At 45.2% G+C, this 26,477-nt stretch overlaps 2 protein-coding genes across 3 annotated transcripts; one reads left to right on the top strand and one right to left on the bottom strand.

Annotated features, from left to right (window-relative positions):
* On the top strand, window positions 1-6,533 carry LOC118206358. The gene is made up of 4 exons (XM_035378972.1): window positions 1-33; window positions 2,104-3,025; window positions 3,664-3,727; window positions 4,370-6,533. Exons 2-4 carry the CDS (start codon window positions 2,197-2,199, stop codon window positions 6,027-6,029), a joined length of 2,553 nt encoding a protein of 850 aa, XP_035234863.1. The 5' UTR covers window positions 1-33; window positions 2,104-2,196; the 3' UTR covers window positions 6,030-6,533.
* A 2,481-nt stretch (window positions 6,534-9,014) lies between these two features.
* Window positions 9,015-25,542, bottom strand: mapkapk5 (MAPK activated protein kinase 5). Of its 2 annotated transcripts, XM_035378976.1 has the most exons (15): window positions 25,461-25,542; window positions 24,682-24,770; window positions 21,609-21,682; window positions 19,773-19,848; window positions 18,785-18,882; window positions 18,314-18,422; window positions 17,852-17,941; window positions 17,539-17,634; window positions 17,179-17,259; window positions 16,809-16,996; window positions 16,106-16,226; window positions 15,221-15,351; window positions 13,545-13,660; window positions 12,289-12,393; window positions 9,015-11,167 (listed from the first exon to the last, which is right to left on the bottom strand). In XM_035378976.1, the coding sequence occupies exons 2-15, from the start codon at window positions 24,715-24,717 to the stop codon at window positions 11,073-11,075; spliced, it is 1,416 nt and encodes a 471-aa protein (XP_035234867.1). In that variant the 5' UTR covers window positions 24,718-24,770; window positions 25,461-25,542; the 3' UTR covers window positions 9,015-11,072. The 2 variants fall into 2 exon arrangements, with proteins under 2 accessions (XP_035234867.1, XP_035234866.1); XM_035378975.1 differs by having other exon boundaries at window positions 24,682-25,541.
* Between the last annotated feature and the right edge of the window lie 935 nt (window positions 25,543-26,477).

Genomic DNA, 26,477 nt, shown 5'->3' with positions numbered 1-26,477 from the left:
GAGTGAAGAACACACACCAACGGGAAAAAATAGGTAAGACCTCATACTTTCAAATTATACCTTTGAGTTTATGAGTTTCAATGAGTTTACGTTGCTTGGAAAGAAGACTGAATTAATTATTTTAAGAATTATTATACTTTCACTCAGATTTACATGCTAAAAATGAATGGAATTAGATAACTGCCAAAATGTTACAAATAAAGTCACAATTGTAAAGTAAAAATCTATATATGAAAAATACTGAGGTGCTAACATAGCTTATAGCTTAATTATCTGGACTATGAATATTTAATATTTTTAAAACTATAAATATACAGTTTACCTTCGCACTCTCATTTAAAGAAATTATTTTCTATTCTCTAAAACCTACTTCAGCCTTATTCATATTCAGTCTTTCATTTTGCGGCTGCACAATTTAAAACTATGGATGTTGTGTATTAAGATCTGTGTTATTAGTAAGAGCACAATGTAAAATATTGGCAGGAGTAGAACTACTGCATTGCATATTCCATGAGCCTCTGGGTGTTAAGAAAACGCCAGTACCCAATATGCCTTTATCATCCATAGAAGAAAACGAGTAACACCAATGACATGCCTAAATTGCCCCCACTCCAAATAGAGGGGAAATCATCATATTTGAAACAATTTAAAAGAGGGTCGTAACTCACCATGTGTCTTCTGAGCAGACACCTTCCAAAATGACCACAGGAAGTAACTCAAAAAGACTTCCGACGGCATGGTAAATGTAGTTTTTCTTGAAAGTAACACCAATGACATAATATTGTGGGACCAAATGTGTCTAATAATATTTAAATAATTATGTTAGCCTACACTTTTCACATATAGTAAATCAATAAATAAAATACCCTAATATATAATATAGTATTTTAAACTATTTAAAAATCTTGATTTATTGTAAAAATATGCCATCAAACCTTTCCTCATCACCATTGGGACAGACTGTTTTTCATGCACAGCATACTTTTGCTCTTTATTTCTTATTTAAAAAAATTAAACCCCTTTCATTAAGAAGGCTGAGATCAATTATATAACTAACAAACACATTTATTTAAGCAAATACAGAGACATTTTGTGAATCCATGTCATTTAAAACACATTTACCTTATTGCAATGCTGTGGGGCAGCATTTGCCACTGCAATTGTAGAATGACCCATAGCCTATCTGTACCAAGGTAGACTTAGAGTTCTGCGTACCGGGGTAGACTAGGATAGAGCCATGTATATTTGTAGACTTAGGTCATGTTCTCGCGTTCTGTATACTATACCAGAGGGGTATTCCACGAAACTGGCTAACTGAGTAAGCCTGGTTTATGCACTGAGTAAAACTGCAAGGGTGAAAAAACGGAGAATCAGCCGCTAAATATTGTGACGATCTCCGGATCACAGAAAGGCAGACGAGATGGTTGGTCGAATCGCTCCCAAGAGCGTCGTTTTTATTTTTAAGCAAAACAATAAAGCAGCAGCAATGTACAGCATTCACTTCGGCTCTCTTCTCGAAGTTTTGTCTCTTCATTCACAAAGGGTATTTAACTACAAGTGCATTTAACTACGATTATCTACAAGAGCACTGTACAGAATTTCACAGGTTATTTACAGCTAAGCGCCGTACACGCTACCGGAATTCGCTATTTACAACACTTACAGTAACACATTTTTACAACCCCCCAAGCCAAGCTAGCCGGTCTTCGCCAGGATTGCCACAATATCATTACTTATGTTTCCCTTAACTTTCCCCAATCGGAAGCTAAGCTAACAAGTGTGACAAATGAACAAGAAACCATATTGGAAACAAATGATTACCTCAAGATTCCATGCAAAAGACGTAGAGATTTGCCAAATTCTATGTTCATGTTCTGGTATCTTCGGACCGCAAGCCATGTTGGGTACAGACGCCCCACAAGGGAATCTAGTCTCACCCGGGACACATGCTCTCTCTCTATCTTGCTTCCGATTTAAACTGTCGTGTCCCAGTCTGAGCCATATAACAACGGAAAGTAAAGTTAAATAAATCTAATTAGTTCTTCATTCAGTATTTTGTCTCAGCCTATTTCTTTTTCTCTTTTTTATCCTGTGCCCGCATAGGACACAACAACTGGCGACGAGGTGGATTCGTTTACGAACGAACGGGAAGCAAGAGGTACCAGCAGCAACTAGCGATAGCAACGTGGTCAAGCAATGGCGGATTGCAGTGAGTCGGGTTTGTGCTTTAATGAGGCTAACGAAAGCTTCACCACATACGAAGAACGTTTTGCACATTTTATAGAAGCCAGTGGAATAGAAGAAGGGAAACAACGGGCCGTTTTCCTATCCGTGGTAGGTGCAAAGACTGTCTCGTTACTGACCTACTTGGTAGCACCGAAGAAGCCATCTGAAACCCCACTAGCAGACATTTTGAAAGCATTGAGAGATTTTTATGTACCGAAGAAAAATGTCGTCAGTGAACGTTATAGTTTCCGTGCACGCAAGCAACAAAGTGGAGAGTCTGTAGCAGAATATGTAGCCGCGCTAACAGGGCTAGCAGCCTCGTGCGAGTTTGGCCTAACGCTAGAAGAACAATTAAGGGATCAGCTAGTTTATGGCACAAGTAGTGAGGAGCTACGTACTAAGCTGTTAAGTGCTGCACACGGAGAACAGTTAAACTGGGCAAAAGTGATGGACATTGTGAATAATTTCGAGTGCACAACTACAAGTTTGAGAACGTTCCAGCAAACCCCGCTGAGAACAGACAGTGTGAGTAGTCACGAGGGTAAGGCGTGTGCTCGCGGGACCGCAGAGAAGACACGCCACAGAGAAGAAATTCTGGGCGCCAGAGAGACAACGTTCAACACATGCCTTGGAGAGGAGCATCCAGCGAGGGAGACAGCCAACCAGGGCAACAGCTCCGGCAGACGTTGTTCATTCACGGAAAGCACAACCACAGAGGGAGATACCCTTTACATAGCGAAGGAACCAGCCAGCATGGGACCACGTGCTACAGGGTTAAAGAGCCAGTCAGCACTAGGAGGTAAGAGCGTTTGTCTGGCAGTCGGAGGGTTGCTGGTTCGATCTCCCACCCTGGGCGTGTCGAAGTGTCCCTGAGCAAGACACCCTTGGAAAAGGCCAGAGCAGCCTTGGGAGCGAATTCATATAGACTGCTTAAAAATGGAAAAATCAGTTTCTGCTGGTCAGTGATGCTTACTCACGCTGGCCAGAGGTCACTGTTAATCCTAAATTAATTAGTAATTAGCCAACCCATTAATCCTGCTTCATACATACTCCCAAATAGTCCAAGGCCTACTGAAGCCAGGTAACTTTGGTAAAGACCTTGCTTTGTGACATAGCCCTCTAGGCAGCAAAAAACATCAACATGAGGAAAACAGCAAGCAGAGGCACATACAGCTACCTTTCAAATAAGCGTTTTGTTTGTCTTGTTGGTTACAACTCATGATGTTATAAAATCAGTTCATTTGACTTTCTAAGCAATTTACAAATACCAGATATATCATTATCACTGCTTACAAATATTTCAAAGGACCCCTCCTTCAATATTTGTAAACAGTGGTGATGGTCTGTTTCAAATTTCAAATTGATACTGTTCACATTGTTCTCTGACAATCACTTAGCTTAGTAAACCATTTAAACATTACGTTTGTTTTCCAAAAGATTCCAGAAGACCTCCAGGAAGCTCATCCCAAACGGATCTAGAGGAACCTAAGAAAGATGACAGGTGTGTTTGATGTTATTGCATGGACGTGTTTCCGCAATTAGATTCTTCTGTTTGCAGCGCTGTCCTTTTTAATGTGGTATATACTCTTCTTCTGTTCTAACCAGGGCTGTGCCCAGGGTTTTATACATGCGGTGGCACTAACGGGTCCCGTATTAGGATTGAACATTGAACACTCACTGCAAATGTGATTTACACCTCAACGGACAATTATAACACATTATTGTTCTATTATATTATTGTTCTAGCTTAGTAAACCCCTATTGTTCTAGCTCTGTAAAACCTAACAGGTTTAGTTACATTATATTGACACCTACCCATGTTACCACATCCCTGGTTCTAATGCTTTCATTTTACTCTATAAATGTTTATATTTTACATTGTATTTAATGGAGTTCATGGGGAGATTGGCTCTGCAAAAATAACTGGCAGACCACCAGTATTATATAGATTATTCATTACTGAAGACTGAAAACAGACAGATCTCATTAAGGTTTATGTATATTTGACTATCATGTAGATTATACAGCGTAGCCATCCTTCATTTAATTTGTTCATCAAGAATATTTTTTTTATTTTAATACTGTATGATAATATTTTTTATTTTAAGTTTATATTCTATTTAATAATGTTTCTAATTAACAGGATCCAAGGAGCAAACAAAATTTCACCTGGTAATCCTGCAATTTACAAACTTAACCTGACATCAACAGAAAATGATCAGGTCTGCATAAAGGACTTTGGAAGCCAAGTATTAGGGAAGTGTAATAAAACAATCATGCTTCTTGGTGCCACTGGATCAGGCAAGACCACCCTCATCAATGGCATGATCAACTACATCCTGGGAGTGGAGTGGAAGGATGAATGGAGATTTAAACTGATAGATGAAGTGACCAATAAGACACAAGCAGAGAGTCAGACTTCAGAGGTCACAGCCTATCAGATTCACCACAATGAGGGCTTTAAAGTTCCTTACTCTCTCACCATCATAGACACCCCAGGGTTTGGAGACACCAGAGGCATTAAACAAGACAAAGAGATCACTGAGAAAATCAGACAGTTCTTCACCCGACAAGATGGCATTGCCAGCATTGATGCTGTGTGCTTTGTAGTGCAGTCAGCTTTAGCTCGACTTACACACACACAGAAATACATCTTTGAAGCTGTTCTTTCAATCTTTGGTAAGGATATAGCATCCAACATCATTTCTATGGTCACCTTTGCTGATGGACAGAAACCCCCAGTGTTGGAAGCCATCAGAGCTGCTGATATCCCATGTGCCACAAAAGAAGGGTCCCTTCTTCATTTCAAATTCAACAACTCTGCCCTTTATGCCTCAAATGAACAATCAGATGACAGTTTTGACCAGATGTTCTGGAACCTGGGAAAAAAAAGCATGAATGGATTCTTCAACAGTTTAAACACAATGGAGACCCGGAGCCTGCTGCTGACTAAAGAAGTGCTCTCTGAGCGCAAACAGCTGGAGGCCACTGTAGCAGGAGTGCAGCCACTGATCCAAATCGGCCTCGCAAAACTTAATGAAATACAAGAAACAAGAGCAGCACTGCACCGGCATCAGAGTGCCATTAATGCAAACAAGGATTTCACATATGAGGTTGAAATTTCAGTGGCAAATAAGGTGGATTTAGAAACAGGAGTCTATGTAACCAACTGCCTTAAATGCAACTACACCTGCCATGATGACTGTGCTTATGCAAATGATGATGATAAGATTAATTGTATGGTAATGAAGAATTCCTACTGTACAGTGTGTCCTGGCAAATGCATATGGAGTGTGCATCACAACATGACATACAAGATTGTGACAGAAATGAAAAAAGAGACGAGAACATATGAAAATCTGAAAAAAGAGTATGAGAAAGCACAGGGAAAAAAGATGTCTGCAGAAGAGATTGTAAAACAATTGGAGCAGGAATATGAGGACGTTCAGTTCAACGTTTTTCAAAGGACTGATGAAATGGCCAGGAGTCTACGTCGTCTGCAGGAGATTGCACTTCGGCCAGACCCACTGTCCACCCCAGGTTACATAGAGCTGCTGATTGAGGCTGAGAAGCAGGAGTGTAAACCAGGATACAAGAAGCGTGTGGCTGAGTTAGAGAATGTCCTTGAAGGAGCAGTTATTGTGAACCAGGTGGCTAAAGGAGAGCCACTCACAGATCAGGAACATAAAATGCTGCCGATTGAGGCTGAGAAGCAGGAGTGTAAACCACTCACTAATCAGGAACATAAAATGAGTTTAAGTTCCAGATTTCAAACTTGGCTGGGGCTTCAGACCAAGAAGTAGGAATCTACATAAAACATATGATACATAAAGGATGCATAAAGCACATTGCTGAGTTGGGAGAACTTCCATTAGCAGGCGGTAAATAAGCAGTTAACTATCAGCTAGGTGGTTAAAAAAGAATCATTCAATGAACAGGAAAATAAATTTAATTGCTTGCCAAAGCTAGTGGACTACATAATAATATAACAAGTTGGTTCTCTGATTCAATATTGAATGAAAAAAGGAAAGAAACAAAAGCTGAATACGTGCGGTCATGCACATCGTACTTTCATCGTGAGCATATTACTTTTTAATACAGTCGCTTGTACGCGTTCATTTAAGTGTGACTTTATACAGTTTAATTATGACATATTTTACTCCTGTAACTTTAAAGCTCCATCATCATTATTAGGTTGTAACAAGTAGGGTGTCTGCATCAGACTGATGTAAGATGTAATTCATTCATATTTTGACCTGGCATGCCATTTTTTGATCCTATAATAAAATAAAACCTTTTCACAACGGCTCTGAATTTGACGATTCATTTATTTATCAAGGAGTTGAGATATTAAGATGTGCATTGAGGGGGGAATTCCGTCATCCGCTTAGCTTGACTTAAGCGCTTTTCTGACTTTTCGGTCTCTGTTCCGCTGAGATTATGACTTTACGTAACGTTTGTGCACATAGGGCAGAAATTCATACAAATTGGGGTGTCTCATTAAAACACCCTTTAAGCCCATTCTAACACCAACTTTAAGGACAAGTTCTGATTTTTAAAAAGGAATCTGAAGGCTGTCGTTCATTTTGGATTAAAAGTTTATTTTGAAGCTTGCGTCAGTTTTTAGAAGCGTAGCGAAGTCCTTCCTCATGAGGTTATGATGTAAGTCAATGGGGCACCATTTACATGCAATAAATGTGTTCAAATGTATTCATTTCGAAACTGTTATTTCCCTGAATAGGGCCCTGCTATGCCTGTATACTTGTTTGCTATCCAGCTACCTCTACAAGCTCAGTGGCCTACTCATGCTATTGCTTGTCCAACTGGGCTGAAATCTGACCCATTTAAGTTGCATTTACCTTGGATTTTTGGCTACTATATGGCCGTAGCACAGTGGGGCTTCTGTGATCCTAACTGTAGGAAGCACTTCTGGCTAAGTAGAAGGAGCTGTAGGAAGCACTAAAGCAGAGGCTTAATCAGATGTGCCACCCAAAGGCTTTCATCAGTAGTCCTTTGATATGATAAATTGTGCTCTTTAAAAATATATTTGTCAGATCTACTTTAATCAAAAGGCAACACATTATGTCACACAACAGCTAGTGCAGTCAGGAATGGCCTAGCATGGGTTTGGTGGCAAAACTTTTACTGTCACTTTAGCGATAGAATATTCCAGAAAAAATGGACTTGAAAACTTTTCTTCATTTATGGCCAGTTTGGTGCCCCGTATTTATTATCCAAGAAACAGAATATATATTAACAATATTTGCAGTGTCCCTAAGTGAGGGATAAAATATTTACAAAATTTACAGTAGTTCAGATAGGGGAAAAAAAAAAAAAAAAACTGACTCGACAGGACAGAATAAATACACTGAAAAATACTTCCCCAAATACAGCTAGTAGCCTACTACAGAGCTGCACCCAATACTCAGTCATGACAGCCACAGCAGAACTGACTGCTCCTCAGCTCATTCTCCCCAGATACCCCGTGGGTAACGTAAGGCCCTGCCCTCTTCACTAAACTTTGTATATAACACATATGAACATTCACCATACACTTCAATCAACACATAATAGCAACACAAATTCATTTCACTTTGATATTCTAATTCACACAATAATGTGGATACAAGTGGGCCAAATTTAACACCTAATTTTTTAAATGCCAAACTATACTTTAGTGTTAAATGAAAGGTCAGCATTGCTTTTACACAGCCAGTAAATTCATTACTTTCTACCTCAGCACCTACCTGCAAAGCACAATAAGGGTTACCTGGAATCCATTTCAGCATTCCAGAACATGAAATTCACTTTGTCTGCCAACTGTTACAAACACACACACACACACAGAAAGTTAGTTTCTAAAGGTGTGCATCTAGGTACAGAATAAAGCTTTCCGACAATAAACTTAATTGAAAATGTAAAATTAAGATGGCCATTATATGTTTGAAATAAACTTTGTATTACAGTTACGCTTTAAGGGAATAGATTATTAGTAGTGCCACACCAAACTTTAAAAATAGTTCATAGTCAAAGATTTACAACAGAAAGGTTTTATATAGTGAGAAACAATATAACTCTAACGCCCCCTGGTGGGGGAATACCACCGCAGGCTATTTTAAACGCCACTGAGCTTGCAGTGGGAACATGTTCATATTTGTGACTGGACTCGTTATCATAGCACAACCCAGAGGACACTTTTAGGTTTCTCCTGTTACATTCAAGGCAAGTATGCATTTCCGAATACTTTACTTTTTCCAACTAAACATGCTACTTACCAAAATGTAGATACAGAAACGGAGCAATTTTGTTCTGAATCCTGGAGAAGAGGCTTCATTTAAAATTTTCTGCAAATTTTTCATCTGCAGGAATTTTGTCTCCTCTTGATACACAGCAAGTGATCAGGAACAGATAACGTTATAAAACAAAAAAACTATTCTTATTATTATTATCATAGCTACACAGCAGCAGTTTAGGACATTGACTTACTGTAGCTAATCAATTCCAGATTTTTGAGAACTTAAAATAGTCCCGTGTGACTTCTTCCCTGTGATATTATCACCTATTTCAGTAAGATTATCATCACAGGTTTCAAAAATATGTAGTTGCATCTAGAAGATCTACTACTTCTGGAGTGCACTATAGTTTACACAAGAGAGAAACTGTGCCTGACCTATTTTATAAATTCCTGTGACCTTTGACCTCCTCAGACACTCGCCACATTCATACAGGCATCGACCTCGTCTGCACTCGACACCAACTCCAGCGGACCAAACAGAGACAACCTCAAGCTTTGCCGTAAGGAATTCCTTTAATACAAATAGTCAGCATATTTTATGACATTTCGGAGGGAGTTGGACAAAAATACTGTTCGAGGTACAGATCTGCAGTCGTAACTTAAGTTGTGCTCCAGGAGGAGAGAGGGAGCGGCGTCAAATCAATCCCGTGCGGTAAAAAGGAGCAGGAGCAGAGTCGGAACTGCACAAACGCACGTTCATACGACCAAGGCATTTCCAGGGCCCAGCCCCAGCCCCTATGACCGCGGATTTAACAAACGCGGTGGTCCAGACGTACAGCAACAGGCACGTCTCATCGGCAGAAGTGTATCTGGGCCTCCTTTCAACAAGGGAAGATGTGCACTTTCTGATTAAAAAATAAAATAAATACAGCGTTAAGTATCTTGAACCCAGCAGGCTGCGAGCACTCTTGACCATGTGACCGTTTGCCCATGTTGGACACAGTACTGCAGCGTTCCACCTCCACCTGTGAACGGAGGAGTTCCCGCGGCAGGGGCGTTGCCGGGGGGGTGGGGGGTGGGGATGACCAAAGTTAATAAGGAAGAGCCTTTGTGTCAGTGTAAAAAGGCGCAATACAAAACAAAGTTGCATTGGAAAAAAATTAAAATAAAAAACACTTCTTTGATGTTTTTGTTGCTGATGCCATGTTACCATGACGATCCTGAGCTAAGATCACAAGAGTGGTGGGATGTGGTAGATAAACAGGGCAGGGAAAGGGAAGGAGTTCTGATTGGCCGTACTACTGCCGCAGGTGATCACTTCACCACCTGCCTTACTTGCTATGGGTCTTGGGATTGACAGATTTGGAGGCACCAATTCAAAAAGGGGCAGGAAGCAGGAAACAGGAAGCAGGAAGTGGGAAGCGGCTCAAAGACGTTTTAAGGGGCGAGGCACTCAGCGCAAACGAGAGGCGCACGATTTTACTAAATTCAAGAGGCTGGACTCTGATTGGCTGAGACAGACTGAGGCTAATGGCCTGACGAGGAACCAAGCTTTGCCCACCCAAAAAGAGAAAAACAGGAGACGCAAACGCAGGAGACGCAATCCTGGGGAATTCTCTACCTTTAAATAATAAAGCGCGGGAGAGGCCAGAAGGAAACGTGTCACAGGAAGCGTTTCTGCTTCTCTCTCTCTGTTTAGTCCACCTGCACAACTCTCAGGAACAGAGACAGAGTCTTCTCTCTTCTTCCCTCCTCTCCAGGATCAAAGGGCTGTCAGCACCACACACCTCCAGTCCTGCACATTCCCCTCCAACATGAGCCCTAAAGCCAGGACACTGTCCCCATGGCCGTTTTTAAAAAACGAAAAGCTACATGTGCAGACATTGTGATTATTATCCTTTGAACTAAAAGCTAAAAACTATGTAGAACTTGAGTGAGCTTACAGCAGTGAGGAGAGTCTGCTACTGTGGACGCTTATTTGCACAGTTAAAGACTGGAAGATGAGGGGGGGGGGGGGGGGGGGGGTGTTGACTTATTCCCCCTATGGGACGTCCTGCAGGTGAAGAAGAGTGGGAATATTGCCGGCGGGTCAAAAGTGTGGGGTCTGGCTTCCTTTAAATGATCGCATCTCTGACTGAGGCTACTTTGGTAAAAAATAAAAAATGAAAATAACGGAATCAGTTTTTAAAATAAATAAAATGAATCACATTATTAAAAAGGACGATAATTAAAGTACTTCAAATAAAATAAAATAAAAAATAAAATAAAATAAAAACTACAACAGGCAGCTCAGGCAAGCAGTTTGTGCAAAGGCAGACACCCCTTCCCACGGGCACGTGATAAACTTTCTTCGCTTTTGCAGGGTGAAAGGAAATAAAAGCTTCGTTTGTTCTTCACGGTTGTTTGTAAAAAAAAAAAATTAAAAAAAAAAGTACAGTACCAACAAGTCCTCTTTCAACATTATCTACAGCTGTACAATAGTTTTGCAAGCAAGGTCATGAAAAACTGCATCAAGTCCTGCACTTAAATTTACATACATTTTTTTTTAACTTTACAAGTTGATCATTTTAAGAACATGTATAATTTTGTAGAAAATGAGCCACAGCACTGGCTATTGACAGTCCTGTAAGTTTGTTTTCTCCTCGATGGCCTGCTTTACGATTTCCGCCAACTTCAGCCGATCCACTTTATCTGAGAAAGCCCTTCCTGAAAAACGCACGCACACACACACGCACGCACACACACACACACACACAGACACACACCCACGCACACACACACACACAGACCCACACACACACGCACGCACACACACACACATAATATTATATGAATGAGTCAATCATAAATGAAACGAGCTGACCCTGTGATAATCTAAGGGGAGGGGCGGGGTGGGGGCAGCACACATGTCACAGGGTCAGAGGTGAGAGGGGATGGGTCAAGTGGTGACAGAGCAGAGGCTGCACGGAGACAGACAGGCATACGTGTTGGTCGGACAAGCCAGCAAGTAGGCAAATAGACAGATAGACGTGCAGAGGGACAGACAGACAGGTGGACAGAGAGACACAGACAGACAGACAGACAGAGGGACAAACAGACAGAGAGAGGGACAGAGAGACACAGACAGACAGACAGAAAGACAGACAGAGGGACAGAGAGACAAAGACAGACAGACAGACAGAGGGACAGAGAGACACAGACAGACAGACAGAGGGACAGAGAGACACAGACAGACAGGCAGAGGGACAGAGAGACACAGACAGACAGACAGAGGGACAGAGAGACACAGACAGACAGACAGAGGGACAGAGAGACACAGACAGACAGGCAGAGGGACAGAGAGACACAGACAGACAGACAGACAGACAGAGGGACAGAGAGACACAGACAGACAGACAGACAGAGGGACAGAGGGACAGAGAGACACAGACAGACAGACAGAGGGACAGAGAGACACAGACAGACAGAGGGACAGACAGACAGACAGAGGGACAGAGAGACACAGACAGACAGACAGACATACAGACAGAGGGACAGAGAGACACAGACAGACAGACAGACAGACAGAGGGACACAGACAGAGAGACAGACAGACAGCGGGACAGACAGACAGACAGAGGGACAGAGAGACACAGACAGACAGACAGACATACAGACAGAGGGACAGAGAGACACAGACAAACAGACAGACGGACAGACAGGCAGACAGCGGGACAGACAGAGAGACACAGACAGACAGACAGACAGACAGAGGGACAGAGAGACACAGACAGAGGGACAGAGGGACAGAGAGACAGACAGACAGACAGACAGACAGACGGACGTACCGTCCCAGCTCAGGCCCTGCAGTCCGTCTCTCAGCAGTTTGCAGTCTCTGTTGAAGCGCCAGGCCTCGTGCATCACCTCATTCAGCTTCTCATCCTCGTTCTCTCCTGCAGCGCAAACACACACCTCAGAGTGTGTGTGTGTGTGTGCGCGAGTGTGTGTGTATGCGTGTGTGTGCGTGTGCGTGTGCATAACTGTGTGTGTAACTGTGCGAGTAACCATGTGTAACTGTGCGTAACTGTGTGTAACTGCATAACTGTGACTGTGCATAACTATGCGTTTACATGCACAGTTGAAATCGATCTATATTAATAGCTCGATTTGGCCAAAGATGAGATTTAATTGGATTATTGTCGTTGTCCCAATATACATGACTCGGAAAGAATCTAATTATTGACCGAGGTGTGTCTGACGAAGAGTTCTTAAAAATCCTGCTTTCTCCAATTTTGTCGCAACTTTTTTGAATAGTTCGCCATTCCGCGTTTTTCTTCCATCCATGTATTTTAGGATATTTAACTCCTTTAGGTGCGATAGCATTAAGCTGGTCTCCTCATCCATCCAAAATTGTGTTTTTTTTCGCCATGATACTAAGGAGGGCAAAACGGAGCTTTAGAATGTCACCAGCAGTGTATGCGCGTGGGCTCGACAATGCATTTCTCACAGAAATGGTAGTTTGTCGCCTTTGTTTTTTTTTTTTTTTTTTAGTTCATTACAGTGGAGATAGAAGTGACAATAATTAAGTGGTACTGTGCTGTTAGCCTTCACTGATTGCCGTACAAGGTTAATGTGAAGTACTGTGAATGGTACTTGCTCAATTGAACGGTAAATGTGAAAAACATTCGATTATATTCAGCGGCACCAAAATTTTCTGTCACACCCGCAATAAACGGCAAAAGCCCCAGCAGAAAATTGAATGAAATCTTTTAAAGTTTTATATTTTCTGAAACGTTATCGATTCCACTTGGCCACCGTGAGCGTATAGTTGCTACGTAAATTACAGAACATGCGCAGAACGCCTAGTCCAATTGTAGTCCGATTGAAGCCTATACATGCCGTAGTAAATCGACCCTGAACCGCATTATCTGGGTATGTTCGTCCGACTTTGAAAAATTCGACTTTCTACGATTTCAGTCGAACTAAGGTGTTTACATGATTTTTAAAAGTCCAGTTTTAGCCGGACTAATACAATAAATTGACTTTTTCAAACATCACGTAACCCACTGACTGTGTAACTGTGACTGTGCGTAACTGTGCTCACCAGCCTGGGGCAGGATGCACTGCGCTATGACGTCACGCAGTTTCTCCAGCGCTACGTTGGCGTTGTCTCCTCCGTTCTCGGGGTCGTGGATGAAGAAGCCGTCGCCCGGCTTAGTGCTGCAGAGAGGAGAGGAGCTGATCAACAACAAATACACACACCGCACAACAGCTACACACACCGCACAACAACTACACACACCGCACAATAACTACACACACCGTACAACTACACACACCGCACAACAACTACACACACCATACACACAACGCACAACAACTACACACACCGTACAACAACTACACACACCGCACAACAACTACACACACCGTACACACAACGCACAACAACTACACACACCGCACAACAACTACACACACCGTACACACACCGCACAACTACACACACCACACAATAACTACACACACCGCACAATAACTACACACACCGCACAATAACTACACACACCGCACAACAACTACACACACCGCACAAAAACTACACACACCGCACAACAACTACACACACTGCACAATAACTACACACATCGCACAAAAACTACACACACCGCACAATAACTACACACACCGCACAACAACTACACACACTGCACAATAACTACACACACTGCACAATAACTACACACACCGCACAACAACTACACACACCGCACAAAAACTACACACACCGCACAATAACTACACACACCGCACAAACACTACACACCATATACACATCGCACAATAACTACACACACCGCACAAACACTACACACCATATACACACCGCACAACAACAACACACCGCACAATAACTTCACACACCGCACAAACACTACACACTGTATACACACCGCACAATAACTACACACACCGCACAAACACTACACACCATATACACACCGCACAAAAACTACACACTGTATACACACCGCACAAAAACTACACACACACCGCACACGTGCAAGCAAACTACACACAGTGTGCACACACATAAGAAAACACCCAGGGGAGTACAGACACACAGAGAAAAAGAAGGGACAGACAGACAGACAGACAAGGACAGACACAGACGGGGACAGACAGAGACAGACAGGAAGGCAGACAGATGGACAGACAGGAAGGCAGACAGAGAGACAGACAGGAAGGCAGACAGAGAGACAGACAGGAAGGCAGACAGATGGACAAACAGGAAGGCAGACAGAGAGACAGACAGGAAGGCAGACAGAGAGACAGACAGGAAGGCAGACAGAGAGACAGACAGGAAGGCAGACAGAGAGACAGACAGAGAGAAAGAGAGGAAGGCAGACAGAGAGACAGACAGATGGACAGACAGAGACAGACAGGAAGGCAGACAGAGAGACAGACAGGAAGGCAGACAGAGAGACAGACAGGAAGGCAGACAGATGGACAGACAGAGAGACAGACAGGAAGGCAGACAGAGAGACAGACAGGAAGGCAGACAGAGAGACAGACAGAGAGAAAGAGAGGAAGGCAGACAGAGAGACAGACAGAGAGAAAGAGAGGAAGGCAGACAGAGAGACAGACAGGAAGGCAGACAGAGAGACAGACAGAGAGACAGACAGGAAGGCAGACAGAGAGACAGACAGGAAGGCAGACAGAGAGACAGACAGGAAGGCAGACAGAGAGACAGACAGATGGACAGACAGGCGCACGGACCCCAGCAGCTTCCTCTTCCGCAGGATGGGGTTGTTGACGGAGTTGAGGGGCTTCAGGCTCACATTGAGGTCCTGGATCCGCATGTTAGCCAACTGCTCTGCATGGGCCTGCTGGATCCCTGCTACTACAGCCTGGGGGGCGGAGGGGGGGTGGGGAGGGAGAGAGAGAGAGAGAGACAGACAGAGAGGAGGGGGAAAGGGGGGGGGAGAGAAAAAATGACAAATTCTGCTAGAATAGCCAACAGCTCCAATAGCAGTAAAGAGATCTACACATGACATTATACAAGCTACATGAACATACACAAATACCACACACACACACACACATACACACACACACACTCTCACACACACACACACACACATGCACTCTCACACTCTCTCACACACACACACACTCTCACACACACTCACACACTCTCTCACACACACACACACACACACACACAAACACACATACACGAGCACACACACACACACACATGCACTCTCGCACACACACTCACACACACACACACACACACAAGCACAAGCACAAACACACACACACACACACACACACATACACACACACACTCTCTCACTCTCTCACACACACACACACACACTCACACGCACACACACACACACACACACAAACACACATACACGAGCACACACACACACACACATGCACTCTCGCACACACACTCACACACACACACACACACACAAGCACAAGCACAAACACACACACACACACACACACACACATACATACACACACACACTCTCTCTCACACACTCACACTCACACACTCACACACTCTCGCACACACACACACACACACTCTCTCGCGGGGACGAAGCGCACAGAAACATGGCTTTGGAGGGCAGGGCCACACACCTTGTCCATCATCATCTGGGCGGACGGCAGCACGTTGTCCAGCGCCTCTGTGCAGTTGAGCCAGGGGTGAGACAGCACCCCCTCTATCGTCAAACGCTCCTCGGGCTTCACTTTCAGCAGCCTGGGGGGGCGGGATGGGGGGGGGCGGGGGGGGCACACATCAACTACTGACTCACAGCACCAGGCTTTCAAACTGCTGCTGATAATGCAGAATAATGAGTCTGAACACAGTCATATCCTCATTCACTTCCCATACATCAGCCCAGCCATGACCAGCACGTATTTCAGACACGATACGTTACTAACACTTACATTAGTAGCCATTTCTTTTGCTCAAATACTTTTTACTATTAGTGTCTTTGCTATATGCTATAATGAGTAATAAGACACAGACTTGTATCTTAATTTAGTCAGGGGAACAAGCAGCACCATTAGAGAGGTACTGAGCAGTGAAGTGCGCGATTGGGAATGAGAAGACTCTCACTCACACGTTACAAACACACCCAAAAACAAACTGCTGTTACCAACGCTCCTAAAACAAGAAATCTGAGTACAAAATCTTTTTTTTGTTTTGTTTTGGTTAGCATCCAGCTAAAAATTCTCTGGGATCTTTTCCGATTGGCCGACGCTGGCCCCGCTCCCTGCGGCCCTGCGGCCGTTTTCCGATTGGCCGATGCTAGCCCCGCCCCCCGAGGCGACGCACTTGCGAACGATGTCCTTGGCCATCTCGGAGATCTGGCTCCACTCGTCCTCGGGGAAGTCGAAGCTGCCGGTCATGATCTTCTTGCGCATGTCCTTGGGGATGGTGCGGCTGTGGTGCTTGGAGTAGAAGGGCGGGTAGCCGCACAGCATCACGTAGATGATCACGCCCAGCGACCACAGGTCACAGCTCTGCGGGGGGCACGGGGGGGACACGGGGGGGGGGGGGGAGACAGTGTAGCGAGTTCATTCACCCTGGTTTATTTCTGTATGAAAAGCAGGCAGACCCTGCAGTTCTCCAGGTGAATATGAACGGCAGTGAGACAGGTGATGACCCCCAGGATCCAGGTTAACAGTGCGAGTGGGTTAGTCACCTTGTTGTAGGTGTATGGAGTGGGTGAGGTAGGTATTATTCCAGATTTCTCTTTCTGGTGTCTCCTCTGTGCCTCCAGTACCTGGAGAGAGAGAGAGAGAGAGAGAGAGAGAGAGAGAATAGCATCACATCACATCACTGTATGAGTACACAGCAGGGCAACATCACGCCAGGCTTTCTGGGTAAAAGTGCACGAGACAGAAGCATCTAAAAAGGGCCGAGGCTAAAGAGAACTGGTTTGTGCGCCATTTACAGGAATAGCAATGCAATTAAAACTAGCCTTTTCCCCGGTAAAAACAAACAGAATTTACCTTTAAAACCTGGTATTTACCTTCAAAAGCAGGTATTTACTGGCACTTACCTGAGGTGCTACGTAGTAAGGGGTGAACTGTGGGGTCATCAGGTCACCTTGGTCGATTTTGGCGAATCCAAAATCACATAACTTTACTGGTGCATCCTGGGAAGGCAAGTACAGAGAGGTCTTGCATCAGTAACACTGCAAATTCCGATGACCAAACAACCATACAGGGAGCAAAATTAACGGATGAATTGCCAAAAACTATACACATAAAAAACATAATTTAAGATGATGTTTGTGGTATTTTGTTAAGCCATAGCCATGCCCCCAGCCCCAGAGTGGGGTGTGGCTTTCCCTCCCTTCGCCCCGCCCTCACCAAGGAGTTGTCCTTAAACAGCAGGTTTTCGGGCTTCAGGTCTCGGTGTGCGATGTTCAGCCTGTGGCAGTGTTCCAGCGCCTGGCTGATCTGTGCAGAATCACACGGGAAACTCACACAGTAAACCTACAGCACTGTGAGTAATACTGCACTGGATCCCCCTGGCCTTAAGGATCAGAACCGATGGAAGGAACGCCGGAGCGGAGTATCTGGTGTGTCTATAGAATCTGTGGTATTAAATGTACCATGCTGCACCCTTCTATGACATCATAAACATTCTTACATTCTGCAAATATTCTGTGCTGTACCCTTCTATGACATCATAAACATTCTTACATTCTGTTGCAGTTCTGCACTCTAATATTGCACTGGAACCTCCTGTCGTTAAGAAGCAGAGAGGAAGGAACACAGGAGCCGAATATCTGGTGTGTCTGTAGAATCTGCGCCCTGTCAGTCTCTCACCTGTTTGGTGACCTGACTGGCCATCTTCTCTGTGAAGTGTCTGTGCTGACTGATCCGATGGAACAGCTCTCCACCCTCCATCATCTCCATGACGATCAACAACCTCGCCCTGGGGCAGGGTGGGGATGTGGGGGGAGAGAAAGAGAGGAGAGACGGAGAAGTCAGGAGAGTAAAACATCATTGATGAAGATTCTGCCGTTTTTACTTAGAGGGCTTTTAATGAAAAGACAACCAGAATACTACGAACAGTCCGGACCTTTGTGTGGGTTTCTTGTGTGTGTGAATGTGAATGTGTGTAGTAGTATATGTGTTTGCGTTTGCATGCACACGTGTGTTTGCATTCACACGTATGTGTGCGAGTGTGAGTGTGTATGTCTGCGCGCGCTCCGTGCATGTGCATAGGTTATCATCTACGCTTGGGTGCGGGCACGCGCGTGTGGGGTGTGCGGGTTATCTGGGCTGGGTTCATACCTGGGGCTGGATTCATGGGGAAACTGCACACTGTTAGCGTACACCTCCAGGATCTGAACGATGTTGGGATGTGCCGCACACATCATGTGCAGTCTCACCTGGGAAAGGTAGAGGTAGACACCAGCATTACTGACATGTGAAGGGCGCTATATAAACATCAAACAACCTCCTCCCCTTTCACATACGAGACTGATAGCCAAAAACAGCATCGGTAAAGTAACTTAACAATGGGCACTAGTTAGTCAGTAAATGCGTGTGTGTAACAGTGTAAAACAGTGTGTGGTCAGTAGATGTGCGTGTAAAACAGTGTGTGGTCAGTAGATGTGCGTGTAAAACAGTGTGTGGTCAGTAGATCCATGTGTAAAACAGTGTGCGGTCAGTAGATGTGCGTGTAAAACAGTGTGTGGTCAGTAGATCCATGTGTAAAACAGTGCATGGTCATTAGCTGTATGTGTAAAACAGTGTGTGGTCAGTAGATGTATGTGTAAAACAGTGCATGGTCAGTAGATGTATGTGTAAAACAGTGCATAGTCAGTAGATGTACGTGTAAAACAGTGTGTGGTCAGTAGATGTATGTGTAAAACAGTGTGTGGTCAGTAGATGTATGTGTAAAACAGTGCATGGTCAGTAGCTGTATGTGTAAAACAGTGTGTGGTCAGTACATGTGTGTGTAAAACAGTGTGGTCAGTAGCTGTATGTGTAAAACAGTGTGTGGTCAGTATATGTATGTGTAAAACAGTGCGTGGTCAGTAGCTGTATGTGTAAAACAGTGTGTGGTCAGTAGATGAATGTGTAAAACTGTGCATGGTCAGTAGATGTATGTGTAAAACAGTGCATGGTCAGTAGCTGTATGTGTAAAACAGTGTGTGGTCAGTAGATGTATGTGTAAAACAGTGTGTGGTCAGTAGATGTATGTGTAAAACAGTGTGTGGTCAGTAGATGTATGTGTAAAACAGTGCATGGTCAGTAGCTGCTCTATGAGCTGTACCTCATTGCGGGCCTTGGGTCGGTCGATGAGGATCTTCAGTGCGAGGCGCTCCTGTGTGGACTTCTTCACACACACCCTGCGGAAAAGACACACACACACACATACACACACAAACGCACACACACACAGTCAGCCACACCCCATTCTCCAGTAAAGAGAGGAAACGCAAACCCTGGCGCTGCTGACGCTGATCTGGGATCAGCCGAGCCGAGCGCGTCTCAGAGTCTGAGACCTGCTACGCTCCCCCTAGTGGCCAGCGAAAGCCTAGCACTGGATAATTAATTTTAACCAACATCCAAAGAGGAGCACTGGGAGTCAGAGGGAGGCGTGGCTTTGTGGCGAGAGGCACCTCCCCCAACTTAAAACCAGTTCCCACGGCAACGCGCTCAGTGTGGGGGAGGGGGGGGTGTAGAATCAGGTGTCACATTCACCTTCAGCGTCAGGCAGGTTCAGCCTGAGGGCCACTTTAACGCACGACAACATGAGAGTACACCAGAGAACAGAGCCTGTGGTCACACAGCTGGGCACACAAGCACCATACAGGCATTCAGGATGTGAGCACCTGCTGCACCATACAGGCATTCAGGATGTGAGCACCTGCTGCACCACACAGGCATTCAGGATGTGAGCACCTGGTGCACCATACAGGCATTCAGGATGTGAGCACCTGCTGCACCATACAGGCATTCAGGATGTGAGCACCTGCTGCACCATACAGGCATTCAGGAAGTGAGCACCTGCTGCACCATACAGGCATTCAGGAAGTGAGCACCTGCTGCACCATACAGGCATTCAGGAAGTGAGAAGCAGCACTTTCTGATTAATGCGGGAAGGTTGCATACGTGTGCCAGGGAAATATAAGAGCAGAAGGAGGCACCCTAACTCTTCTGCGGCGGGGGAGATGAGAGGTGTAAAGTACAGTGCCCAGCGCATTATGTTTAGCGCTGTTCTGCAGTGGCAACGAGATAATCGAGTATGTGTGTGTGTGCATGCGTGTGTGTGTGTGTGTGTGGTATTGAGCGTGTGTGTGTAAGGTAATAACATGTCAGGTAATAACACCGCAGACATAATAAGCTTTTATCAGCAGGTCCATGACCCTGTCGCAGTCACTGTGTCTCGAGTTCCGCTGTCACTCTGAAGTGATCCCACGACAACCAACAATCAGCAACAGGCTCCGCCCCCCCAAGGCAACGGTCGCCAGGGCGACACCCTGCAGGGGGGAGAAATAAACACGAACCTGGCCACAGGTGGAAAGTAAAAGTCCCCAGTGGCCCTGCTACAGGACGAGGCCGTTTCAGAACGGTGTGTGTGAAGCATCAGGACACACCAGAGCATCGCCTCCCACAGACCAACGACAAGCAGGTTAGGTGAACTGGAGACTCTAAATTGCCTGTAGGTGTGCGTGTGTGTGTGTGTGTGTGTGTGTGAGTGAATGGTGTGTATGCCCTGCAATGGACTGGCGAACTGTCCACGGTGTATTCCTGCCTCTCCCCCCCAATGCATGCTGGGATAGGCTCCAGCACCTCCCGCGACCCTGGCCAGGAATGAGCGGGTATTGAAAATGGATGAATGGACGGAACACTGCTCTTTTCTTACCAGGTCACATGGTCTAGCCCACACGTCACCAGCGGCTCATTCACAACCATACGACAAATAATTAACTAACAAATGAACGAACACACATTACCAATAACCATTTCGCCTTCCGTGCCGCACGCCAGATTCCACGCCGTACAATCCATCAGCGCTCGCGGTAATGCAAAAAAAAGAGAAAAACTGCCCGGATGGCTCTGAGCATGTGCAGAAGCCCTGCAGGGGATTGGACGGCAGGCCTACCTCACGGGTCCACTGATTCCCGCCCCCAACTTCTGCGTCCAGTTGATGTTGTACTCCTCCAGGATGGACGTCTCCTGGCAACCACAGATAGACAGATGGGGGGGGGGGGGGGGGGGGGGGGGGGGGGGGGGGTTAAAACAGAGTAAAGTTATTTTAAGTACAACCATAAATGCAGTCCAAAAGTCAATGGGCCTCATTCACGAAACAATAGGGCACAATCAGATGTGATCACTAACTGCACTGACAAACGTTCCCATGAACATTTCAGCATCACTGCATTTCTTATCTGAATTTATTCTTTGGTGAAACCAAAATCTGTGTGTGTTTGGAAACATGCGTAAAAAAGGCACATGTGTTTCTACTTAGAACGCTTTATTATTCATGCAAATCCATTTGAAGTAGTTATAGACCTCATATTAACTACAAAATGTTTATCAGTGTTTAATAATTATATTAATATTCTCAATGTTTCTATGGGACACAAAGTGTGTTGGGACAGGCAGCCTTTTGGCTCCACACACTGAGCATGCTCAATACCCTGCACACTGAGCACGCTCAGTACCCTGCACGCTGAGCACGCTCAGTACCCTGCACACTGAACACGCTCAATACCCTGCACACTGAGCACGCTCAGTACTCTGCACACTGAGCACGCTCAATACCCTGCACACTGAGCATGCTCAATACCCTGCACACTGAGCACGCTCAGTACCCTGCACACTGAACATGCTCAATACCCTGCACACTGAGCATGCTCAGTACCCTGCAAACTGAGCATGCTCAATACCCTGCACACTGAGCATGCTCAATACCCTGCATACTGAGCATGCTCAATATCCTGCAAACTGAGCATGCTCAATACCCTGCAAACTGAGCATGCTCAGTACCCTGCATGTGCATCAGCACATCCTGCTTGCATTAGTGCGTTCCCCATTACACTCACAGAGCTCTGCTCACTGCACGAGGGCTAAGGAAAGCTTTCTGGGCCAGAACCCCACCTGGGCTGTAGCACTGCAAGGCAGCAGTGGATATTACCACCACTCACTCCGCAGGTTTAACCAAAGGTGTGTTTACAGTGTTGCTAATCTGATCTAATCTGACCTGATTGGTCGGATCACAGCAAAGATCTGCAAGATAAGCTTTATTGCGCAATGGAAGTTTATAGGTTTACAAGTTTTGCATTAAGCTTTTACAAACTATTTAATATGCAAATAAATGAAAAAAAAACTTTTTAGCAGTCAGATGATGGCACAGAAATGTGGGATCATCAGGGTAGTCACACTGGGATAGGCATCTCTTGAGCGAATGAGTGCAGGAGATGTGTTTTCGGGCTGTGGGAGGAAGCAGGGGGACTCGGAGGAAAACTACACAAACATGCAGGATCCAGCCATGCAGTCCGTGTTAAAATGACGCGTTCCGCTCTCTCTTAAACTGGCCTTTCACACTGCGCTCTCCGCTCATTCATGCGTTACCACTCATCTGTCAGTTTAAAAAGTTTAGGTAAATTAAAGGAACGTACCGGGCGTTTCTGACACCGGCTAACTCTGGTTCACAGAAAGCACCGCTGTACCCAAAGACCTGCATCAGTCAGGCTCTGCTGTAGTAATGTTGCAGCTCATGCGATACAGCAAGCTGGGGGGCACTGCAGCTTCTCGCTAAATCACAATGACAAGGATCTCAACCCCCCCCCCCCACTCCCCCCAGTCTCACTGGCATGACAGCAAGTTCTATTTATATCTCCGATTGGAGAAGGCAGAACAGTAGATTTAAATAGAACTGATGAGGAACACACCGTTACACCCTGTAACATGCACCGCTGCGTGCGTGCTCCGGTCGCACGGTAATGTCAGTGCGCCGACACCAGGCATGCAGTTCGGTTCGTTCGGTAATGTCAGTACGCAGAAAGCACACAAAAACCAGCTACTCCGTTCCTTCCCCGTCCGGTACGTTCCGAAATACGCGCCCCATGGTGTAATTTTGACACCGATGCATTTCCCGGGATGTCTGGGTCATGTTTAATGACGACAACGGGCGTACCGTGTAGCAGTCGGTACACCGACGCCGTGCACGAGGCAGCGGGCATCAGGTGATTGACAGTGGGACGCAAGCACGCTTGAGACTCCGGCTCCGCTCCCGCGATAGAGGCCGGAGTTTTCCACCGAACTTCTTTAGGTGCTGGTTGTGCGCTTTAGGTACCGTTCAGCGCCTGTGCCTGATTTCTCCCCTAAGGTGCGTGGCTGGGATTGAGCCATTCCACGCACCTGAGCAGAGAATGGCCGTAACTGACGTTGTCCTACGTGCAACTTATTTAGGAACAAGACCACAGTCTGTCGAGACGACAGGAGCACCGGTCCACGTTCTCCACTAGAGTCTAAGGGGGGAGGGCACCTGTTGTCCGACTTAAATATATGAACACCCTTCACAACTTTCACTGATGCCCAGTGAATCATAGAGAAAACCTTAAAATACAGTACAAATACGAGCGCACGCACACACCAACCACTTATGCCACGGTGGTATCGCAACTTCATGCGGCTCAAACATAAATGACGGTACTCACAATAAGACCCAGTTTATTTAGCGTGTTTACACGCACTGGACGTGTTAAACGTGAGCGAGTAAATGCTGGATCATGCCTGATTTTAGGCGTGCACTGGTATGCAGGACTGTTACGCATAGTCACTACAGCAGCACAGTATAGGTGTATAGCGCAGCACAGGTGTACACGTGTAGTTAAACTAAAGTGCCGTTACAGAAAATGCAAAGTTCACTGTGCATTGTGCCCGTAGACCTAGGGAAACGGCTAACGTCTTAAGAACACAACATACTCAAACAGCAAAGTCTGATCACTGAATAAACCCACAAAACCACACAGAAGTTCAGCTCCGGTACTGCTGAATGTTTCAAACACCGCAGCCATGAGAGGACGTTACAGACACGTTTAGTGTACTCAGAAAAAATGTTCAGCTATATTAAAATAACTGGAAAAAAACTGCATAGTAGCAGTAGCGTGGACCTCAACGCCTCCGCGCAAGTTGCTGTCATTCTGTCACTTAGCAGAGGTCCCCCTTACCTTAATGCATTTGTCCACATTGTTGTCTTCCGACATGGTGCTCCGGAGTGTAGCTTAGTCCCACCAGCTCCTTGCACTTGTTCGCCAAACTGAAACGCGAGAAGAGGGACGCTTTTCTCTACGGATCGCTCTATCGTTAATATTGCACCCGCGACTAAAGGTGACATGCCAGTCCCATGACTGATTACAGTACTTCGCCAAATTACCTGTAGCCTAGCCTGCCTGCCCGCGTGTGCCGAAATAAAGCAACCAAGTCAGAGCAATCTCCTGGACTGCTCCGCGTACCGCGAAATGGAGGTCCTACCACTCGCCTCAACACTACCGTAACGACCATGGAGAGCGACCGAGGCCCAGAGTGGCGGACGGCCAGAGAGACGGACACCGGTAAATGAGATCACCGCTGTGGGGGTGGGTGCGGGGGGACTCTAAGGTAAGTACCGTCAGCTAGCGTGCTAGCTAGCAGTGCTCGCTTATGTTCCGGACGGTGAAATGGATAGAAACGAAGCGATGGTCTTTGATAACGTAGCGCAAGTCGAAGCAGAAACGAGTCGGAGAAAAACTCCTGAACCGGAGAGAGAGCGCCCAGAAAAGATATCGGTGGGATTAGCGAGCACAGCTAGCCAGCCACCAGGCAGCCAGGTCGCCGTAAGTAAAATTCCACCAAACCCTTTGTCTTCGCCTGGCTATAAAACAAACCAGTCAAACTAACAGATGTTACACTGCTCAATACACCAACACACAGATCCGGGACAGAGGGGAAAAACTGTCCGAATACCGACTTTTGTGAGTCGAGTCGCCAGCTCGGTGTTCCGCTGATTTCTTGCCAAAGGAAAAAAAAAAACAAAAAAAAAATTCACCGGAGAGAATTTGCTCTCCGTGTGATGTCCCTCAAAATCCCCAATGGTTTAATTTACTTTAAGTAAATGTTATATAAAATAGTCTCATAGTATAATCGAAAACATTATTTTTTAAGCTGAAATTTATGTCTGAGCACTGTTGATGCATGTGTATTTTTGAAATTACTCCCCCCCCCTTGTTTTATTCTCTCAGGCAAAATTTAGACAACTACTTTTTTGGGGGCTTACTAGAAATGCAAACAGGGTCCGGTTCGATACGAGATGTATGATGAGGTCATTGTGAAAGAATCATGCTTTGATTAAGTTAAATAAAGGGGAATCAAGACTTCATAATTTGGTATAATTAACTTGGCTAATCTTTAAAATGCATTGTTTGCTCTTTTAATCGACACTGGTGTTGTTTAAATCTAAATGCATAAAACAAAACTGTTGTCGATGGTAACCCGATAGTGTGAAATTCAGAGGCTACGTTTCCGTTAGTTAGCCAGCTTCCAAACTGTAATAACGTTAGTAATTTAATCCAACAGTTTATTAAACTGTGGTTCTATAACGCTGAGTTTTCCAGCAGCGAAGACCGCTAAATCTGACGTTACTGAATATATCCCTTTCTCTGTTCTATTCTGTATCTTGGAAATAATATAGTTTATTCGATTCACCTCTACGGCGCGAACAGTGGCTAAGAACTCGTGCAGTATTTCCAATAAATCCCGAATATAATTGACCCGTATCTATAAAAATGCCGTTATAATAGGAAGTATAACTTCCTTTTTGTCTCTTCGATGGGTGTTCTTTGTTTACTTTTGTGTCTTGCGGTATAGCCTCCTCTACTGGCAAGTTAGGTGACTGCATCTGTCCCGTTCCTCTCGTGTACGTGACACTTCGCGGAATTCCGTGGTGAGACTAGAGCCATGGCATTCTGTCAGATTAAATAAACACTTC

The sequence above is a fragment of the Anguilla anguilla genome, chromosome 10 (assembly GCF_013347855.1).
Source record: "Anguilla anguilla isolate fAngAng1 chromosome 10, fAngAng1.pri, whole genome shotgun sequence".
NCBI classification, from domain to species: Eukaryota; Metazoa; Chordata; class Actinopteri; order Anguilliformes; family Anguillidae; genus Anguilla; species Anguilla anguilla.
The sequence above is the reverse complement of the archived record's forward strand: the minus strand, read 5'-3'. Positions and strand labels throughout refer to the sequence as shown.

Coding starts and splice junctions, on each gene's coding strand:
- LOC118206358 (XM_035378972.1), top strand. CDS start 2,197: ATGGCGGATTGCAGTGAGTCGGGTTTGTGCTTTAATGAGGCTAACGAA. Junction 3,026..3,663: donor GAGCCAGTCAGCACTAGGAG/GTAAGAGCGTTT, acceptor GTTTTCCAAAAG/ATTCCAGAAGACCTCCAGGA. Junction 3,728..4,369: donor GAACCTAAGAAAGATGACAG/GTGTGTTTGATG, acceptor TCTAATTAACAG/GATCCAAGGAGCAAACAAAA.
- mapkapk5 (XM_035378976.1), bottom strand. CDS start 24,717: ATGTCGGAAGACAACAATGTGGACAAATGCATTAAG. Junction 17,942..18,313: donor CCAGTCAGGTCACCAAACAG/GTGAGAGACTGA, acceptor GATTCTGCACAG/ATCAGCCAGGCGCTGGAACA. Junction 12,394..13,544: donor GTGCATCCTGCCCCAGGCTG/GTGAGCACAGTT, acceptor TTTGCGCTGCAG/GAGAGAACGAGGATGAGAAG.